Source organism: Plasmodium gallinaceum, assembly GCF_900005855.1.
Source record: "Plasmodium gallinaceum strain 8A genome assembly, contig: PGAL8A_v1_66, whole genome shotgun sequence".
Taxonomy (NCBI): domain Eukaryota; phylum Apicomplexa; class Aconoidasida; order Haemosporida; family Plasmodiidae; genus Plasmodium; species Plasmodium gallinaceum.
The window spans coordinates 89,666-96,839 of NW_021628226.1; the positions used below are offsets into that span (position 1 = coordinate 89,666).

The window sequence follows — 7,174 nt, forward strand, 5'->3', positions numbered from 1 at the left end:
ATACATTTTTTTTTTTTTTTTTTTTGTTTTATTTTTTAGAAACTTAAGTTCTTTGATAAAAAAACAAGAAAATTACCAATAGAATATAACTTTTTTTTAGAAGAAGAAGATAAAATGAATATTTTCGCCGAAAAAAAAAAAAATAATAATCCCTTTTCTTATGACATAGATAATAATGAAAATAATACTTGCAAAAGTTCAGAGAGCAGTAGTATAAGAATTGGGTCTAATGATAAAAAGAGTAATAATATTTTTAAAATTAAATCATTTTTAAAAGTTACAAATAAACCATCAAAAATAAAAACTCTACCATCAAATTTACCACCAATTTTCCCGCAATAATAAAATTGACGTTTTGTTATTAATAAATTATTTGTACTTATTATACATTACTTTTTTATTTATATAAGTATTTAATTACAATCTTTTAAATAATTATAATAAATAATATAAAAAAATAAAATAATCCAAAACTTTTTTTTGTTTTTATATAGATAATTTTACGTAAAAAGGATTTAAAAAAAAAAAAAAAAAAAAAAAAGCATAAAATAATCTTGTTTATTAAATGTTATTCATAAAAATTTATAAATAAGAATAATGTTAATTAAAATGTTTATTTATCTTTTTAATTTGTTTAAAGATTAGAATAACTTATATTGATAATATTCTTTTTTAAATTATGTATTTTTTTTTTTTTTTTTTTTAATATTTTTAAATTATTGATAAAAATTATTATAATTTTTTTTTTGTTTATTTATTTTTTTATTTATAAAGTTTTTTTTTTTTTTTTTTCTAAACACGAATTTTAACTTTCATAGATAAGTTTTTAAAAGGTTTCATACTTTTATTAATATACAATAAATATAATTGAAAAAAAAAAAATGAAATAATAGAAAAAAAAAAAAGAAAAAATTAAATAAAAGTAAAAATATTTAAAATAAAAAAAAGAAAAAGTGCTTTTTTGTTTGAATAACATTTTAATTTTTGGAAGCTTACAATTTACTTTAACTTTTTCTTTGGTCTTAGTTGATTTGATCTTCCACATTTTTTATTTCTACAATTTGTTGCTCTTGGATGTAAACGAGCATAACATTTTCTGCAAATTAATTTTTGGCAGTTATATTTTTGTGCTAATTGGGCTAAAGATGGTTCTATTGCTCCTCCTCTTAATCTTAAAACCTGTTAAGAAAAAAAAAATAAATAGTGTAAACAAATTATAAATAAATTGTGTATAAATATAAATAATTATTCAAACAAAAAAAAAAAAAAAAAAAAAAAGAGCTTTATGTATTTAAAAAAATTAAAATAAAAAAAAATATATTTAAATTCTTTAATTATTTTCTATATATACAGTACTCAAAAAAATTAAAATTACATTTATATAAAAAGATATAAAATATTATATTTATTATAATAATTAAATATATATAAATTTCAATTTCATAAATAAAAGTATTTATAAGGAATAATTCATAAAAATATGTATCTCCATATATATATATATATATAATTAAGGTGATTATGTACAAATAAGAAATGAAAGTAGCACTTATATATGAATTTATTTGAAATTTTTAAATATTAAATTCATTTAAATATTACTAGATGTAATGTTGATTCCTTTTGAATATTATAATCTGATAATGTTCTTCCATCTTCTAATTGTTTTCCTGCAAAAATTAGTCTTTGTTGATCAGGTGGAATTCCTTCTTTATCTTGAATTTTTGCCTTAACATTTTCAATAGTATCTGATGGCTCTACGTCAAGAGTAATTGTCTTTCCAGTTAATGTTTTTACAAATATTTGCATTGTCGTAAAAATAAAATTAAAAATTAAATTTTATTATATAAAAATTAAATTTATTTATGTTTAGTAATTTTTTCAATTAATTTTTATTTATATATATATATATAAATATTTTATATAAACGCTTGAAAATTTACAAAATGAAAAAATTTATAAAAAAATAATATTTTCTTAAAATACTGTTAATTTTTAAATAATAGTATAAAATTAATTATTCATTTCTTTAATTTTTATTTTTTTAAAAAAATTTTTAAAAACTTAAAATTTTTTTTTTTTTTTTTTTTTGCAATGTACACCATAAATTTAAATAACTTTCATCACCGCATGTTATATATATATAGTTTTTCACAAACTACTTTTTTCATATATTTTTGAAATAAAAATTTATGCTTGAATAATTTTTTATGTACATTTTTTTTTTTTTTTTTTTTATTTATAAGAGATGCATATTTAATTCTTTATAAAGAAATTTTTAATTAAAAAGTTTAATAACTACAAAAATATATTTACAAATTCATATATATTTGCATATAAATAATATTTATAATACTTATAGAGAAGTTGAATAATGTAAATTATGAACATTAAAAAAATATAATTAAAAGGATTAAATAATTATTTTTAAGATATTTAAAAAAAAAATAAAATAATAGGGAATTATGATAAAATAATATATATATTTGGAAAAGATGTTCTTTTAAATAAAAAAAAAAGAAAAAAGAAATAAAAACTAAGATTATTGATATGTTTTTTATAACATCCTAATATTATTGATATTCATAAAATTTTTACAAAGTTGTATTATTAATAAAATCATTTTTTAAATTATAAAATTACATACATATAGAATGAAGTTTTACCAACAAAAGAACATACTAGTGTAGCAAAAGAAAATAATTTTACTTTTTATTTCATACTCAAATGTAGAAAAAACAATATATTTTAGTTTATATATATTTATTTTTTCCAAAAAAAAAGTTTTATTGAAGTAATTAAAATTAAGATTAATTTTTTGAAAATTTTTATTTAATTATATATGAAAATAGAAGTAAAATAAATTTTTTTTTTTTTTGATTTATTTTTTATTTTTGTTTATAAGTGTGCAACTTTTACAGTTTATCTGAAAAAAATTTATTTGGAATAATATTAAGTTGATATAAAAATATTACATTATAATTACGTATTTTTATTTAAAGAAAAATAGAGATTTATTAGGATTTTTAAAATAATAGTAAGATGAACATTACGAATGATTCTGATAATATTAATGAAAATAATAATGAAAAAAAGGATTATTTAGTAAAATCTACTACTTTTCTTAATAATGAAAAGATTTTTGAATGTTCTTCTAAGATAGCATCAGCTGATAAAATTAAAATCAATGATGAAAGTGTTGAGATATTAATGAGTAATAATAATTTAACTGATCATATAATAAGTGTAATGGGCCATGTCAATACTTTTTTTACTAAAAAAATAAATGACAAAAAAGGAAAATAAGGATTTTTTTCCTTTTTTCTTTTTAATTTATAATTTTTACTTATATAAAAAGTATTATTAACGTTATATATATATATTTTTTTTTAATATAATAGTAAGATTTGTTTTAAAATAAATTTTTTTTTTTTTAAATATTTTATTATGAATATAATAAATAAAATATATTTTCCATTTTTATACTTCAAATTTCCTTTTAAATTATTAAATAAAATTTATAAAAAATGTTTTTAAACATAACTTTTTTATTCTATTTGATATAGGATATATACCTATATAATTTGTCTCATAATATTTTAAATAACTTATAGAATAAATTATAATTATTATTCCTTTGTAATATTTTTAGTTGTGTTAAAAAAAAAAAAAAAAAAAAAAAAAAAAAAAAATGCTCATCATTTTACGTGTTAATAAAATATTAAGTATATTTACTATATGATTTCCTAGTTTCACTAATAAATAATGGTTAAAATTAATGTATTGTTAATAATTATATTGTTTTAAATAAATAAATAAATATATATATATATAAATATATATTTGAATGATTACATATATTTATATATATATATTCTTATTAAATCAACATATTTTATTTATTTAAACAATATTTTAAATTTACAATAAATTGTGCTGTGGTGCATGTATTTATATGTTGTAAAAAAAAAAAAAAAAAAAAAAAGTTATGAACAAGCAAATGTATATTTTAAATTGAGATAAGTGTTTTGTTATTTACTCTATTTACTTTTTCTTTCCTTTTAATATTCATTTTTACATAGTTTTTTATTTTTATATTCATATATTTTGGTTTAATGAAAAAAATGAAAAAAACAATACTTTAAAATGTTGAATAAGTGTAATTATTTAATTTAAAAAAATTTTTTTTTTCTATTTTATATTTTACAACAGTATTAACATCTACAAAATAATGACTTCTTTTCTTTTTTATAATAAAAAATTATTTTAGCAAGCTTAAGAAATTGATCGTAAATTATGAATTAATTTCAAAACAATTATAATTAATATATATATCCTTTGTAAGTGAGTTTTTTTATCTAAAATATTTTCATTTAAAAATGGATCATGAGAAACCAATACCTTTAATAAAAAATGAAGATGAATTATCTAAATGTATTGAAATATTAAGGATAAAAAGACAGGAAATTCATGAGCAAATTTTAAAGGTAGAAAGATAAAAAAAAAAAAAAAAAAAAAAGAAATTATATAAATAGTTGATATAATACAAAAATCAAGATTTTAATACATTTTTGTTTTATCTTATTTTGTTATTTTTATAATATTTATTTTCTTTATATTTTATGTTATGTATATATTCTGTTTTTAATCTACATGAGGAAGAAGATAAGGAAAGAATGCAGAAGGAGATAGCCATGTTAAATGAAAAATTACAGAAAGTTTGTCATAGTATAGCAAAAAAATCGCAAACACGTTTAGAATATGATAGAACAATTAAGGAAACATCTGCAGCCTATTCAAAAATAAGAGAATCTGCTAAATCATTATTACACATTTTAAAAAGAGAAGAAAACCATTTAGGTAGTAAACTATATAGTGGTGTATCAGAAGATGATTTAAAATCACTCAGAGAATTAGGAAATTTACGTAAGTAAAAAAATTTACAGATATATATTTAATAAATATAGAATTAATATACATACTTTGATAAATATATAAAAATAAAGATTCTTAAAATAAAAAATAAATGAGCTAAATGCAAATCATATAAATAGGATACTTGTTAAACAAATGTTATAAAAGAAAATTAATAAGATGGTATATATATATGTAGTTATTATAAAGCTTTATTTTGCATTATATATTTAAGTTAAAATTTTTCTAGTAAATTAAACGCGAGCATATCACTTAATAATATTTTTATAATTTAAAAAATATTTTTATGCCACAATAAAATTATTTTCTATTCAAAATGAAGTTATGTTTAACGTAAAAAATAACACAACAATTATAAACAGTTTCCTATGAATTTAAAATAATATTAAAAATAAAGAGGATGAAAAAAATTACATTTTTGAAGTTTTCTGTGAAATTAAAATCTTTGTGGAATAATTTTTGAAAATTTCTTTAATCCTATTTAAATATGGAAATAAAATTTTTTTTTTTCCTTTTATGTGAAATGACTAAGTATATTTTAAATGAAAACTAATTAAAAAACATTTGTAATATATATAATTACATGAATAATCTACAATAATTATTCATTAATATAAATTTTATTAAAAAAAAAAAAAAAAAAAATTGAATTTTTTTTTTTTAATTTATTAAACAATAATATAGGAAATTATATCTGAAATATAATAACTACTTTAATAATAATTTATCATTATTATAATTATTAATTTGTTAAACGTGATACTTTAAAAAATTAAATTTTTACTAAAGTTTTAAGTATTTATTTTATTTGAAAGAATCAAAAAAAAATTATCTTTTATTTTTTATGTAATATTTTTTTTATTACTAAAGTTTTTAATTTCGTATTACAAAAATACAAATATTATACTTTTTATCAATAAAATAAAATAATACTAAAATCCCATGTATATATAAATCATAAAATTGGGGTTTTTGAATTTTTTTTTTTTTTTTTAATAGAAAAATTTAATTGAAATAGAAAGAAGATGAATAAACTAAATAAAGAAAAAAGGCTATTACTTCTAATTACTCGTGTTAATATGCTTATAAATTTATTACAAAGTAGATTAGCATATCCATTAATTTATCCATTTAATACAACAGCTTTAAATAATGAAAAGTCCTTAGAAATATATTTAGAAAAATTAAAGAAAGATGGGAACTTTAATGAACAAGCATTTATGAAATCATTAAGCTTTATAACACCATCTATTATTTCTTTAACAAAATTAGTACACATTTTAAAAGCAGGTTATTCTCTTTGCAATTATTCCGGTGTGACAAATAAATTAACTTATTTAGATAGAAAAAGTAATAAAAATATTTTAAATAAATATGAAAAGAAATTACATTTATTAAAACCTCAAGTGTGGAGGCTTTTAAAACCAAATGATGAATTGAATACAAAACACTTAAAATGGAGAAAATGAAAAAATAAATTAAAAGGGGAAATTTGAAAAAATGTGATTTACATTATTTATATTTACAGTATTCATATATGTATATTAATATTCATATGAAAGTTAATTTCTTTTTTTTTTTTTTTTTTTTAAAATTCACTAATAAGGTCTTAGAAAACAAATTAATAAAATATAATAATACACATTTAAATTGGTACTATGTATAATGGAAAAATAAATGAGTAAACAAAAAGATAAAATTAAATGTAAAAAAAAAAAAAAAAAAAAAAAAAAAAAAAAAAAAAAAAAAAAAAAAAAAAAGAAAAAATCATTAATACTCATACTTTTTATATATTAAATTAAAAGAAAAAAAAAAAAATGTATATATATATTTTGATACACATAACAATTATTTAAGTGAAAATAACTAACATATAAGTTTGTAATTACATATAAAATGAAATGAGTTGATAACTAAATAATATATATATATATATATAAAATGAGAAAAAGAAGAAATAAATAAGAGGGTATAAATTAAATCATTTTAAATTTAATATGATACTATAATTATATATTTTTAAAATGGCGGTTAATATTTAAAAAAGTACAAAATATAATATCTTAAATAAAATATAATATAAACATTAGATAATTGTTAAAATATATAATTTTTTCTTTTCTTTATTTTATTATTATTATTATTTTTTTTTAATTATTTAATTATTTACTTTTTTTTTTTTTATTTTATTCGTATTTTTTATTTTACTTTTTTTTTTTTTTTTTTTTTTTTTTTTTTA

General features: G+C 15.4%; 5 protein-coding genes across 5 annotated transcripts in view; 4 read left to right on the forward strand and 1 right to left on the reverse strand.

Moving 5' to 3' along the window:
* The window catches only part of PGAL8A_00172300 (conserved Plasmodium protein, unknown function), a gene marked incomplete at both ends in the record, with an annotated part of 2,341 nt that extends 1,999 nt beyond the window's left edge, over nucleotides 1-342 (forward strand). The window contains one exon of the mRNA XM_028670046.1: nucleotides 40-342. Coding sequence (XP_028526837.1) covers nucleotides 40-342 — 303 coding nt within the window. The remainder of the gene's footprint in view (nucleotides 1-39) is intronic.
* A 657-nt stretch (nucleotides 343-999) lies between these two features.
* Nucleotides 1,000-1,809, reverse strand: PGAL8A_00172400 (ubiquitin-60S ribosomal protein L40, putative; the record flags this gene model as incomplete). The annotated part of the gene is made up of 2 exons (XM_028670047.1): nucleotides 1,000-1,179; nucleotides 1,603-1,809. The coding sequence occupies 2 exons, from the start codon at nucleotides 1,807-1,809 to the stop codon at nucleotides 1,000-1,002; spliced, it is 387 nt and encodes a 128-aa protein (XP_028526838.1).
* Nucleotides 1,810-3,042: 1,233 nt separating this feature from the next.
* PGAL8A_00172500 (conserved Plasmodium protein, unknown function) lies at nucleotides 3,043-3,306 on the forward strand (the record flags this gene model as incomplete). The annotated part of the gene is made up of 1 exon (XM_028670048.1): nucleotides 3,043-3,306. The coding sequence occupies one exon, from the start codon at nucleotides 3,043-3,045 to the stop codon at nucleotides 3,304-3,306; it is 264 nt and encodes an 87-aa protein (XP_028526839.1).
* Nucleotides 3,307-4,379: 1,073 nt separating this feature from the next.
* PGAL8A_00172600 (conserved Plasmodium protein, unknown function) lies at nucleotides 4,380-4,934 on the forward strand (the record flags this gene model as incomplete). The annotated part of the gene is made up of 2 exons (XM_028670049.1): nucleotides 4,380-4,487; nucleotides 4,659-4,934. 2 exons carry the CDS (start codon nucleotides 4,380-4,382, stop codon nucleotides 4,932-4,934), a joined length of 384 nt encoding a protein of 127 aa, XP_028526840.1.
* Nucleotides 4,935-5,960: 1,026 nt separating this feature from the next.
* On the forward strand, nucleotides 5,961-6,404 carry PGAL8A_00172700 (conserved Plasmodium protein, unknown function; the record flags this gene model as incomplete). Its single annotated transcript, XM_028670050.1, has 1 exon — nucleotides 5,961-6,404. The coding sequence occupies one exon, from the start codon at nucleotides 5,961-5,963 to the stop codon at nucleotides 6,402-6,404; it is 444 nt and encodes a 147-aa protein (XP_028526841.1).
* Between the last annotated feature and the right edge of the window lie 770 nt (nucleotides 6,405-7,174).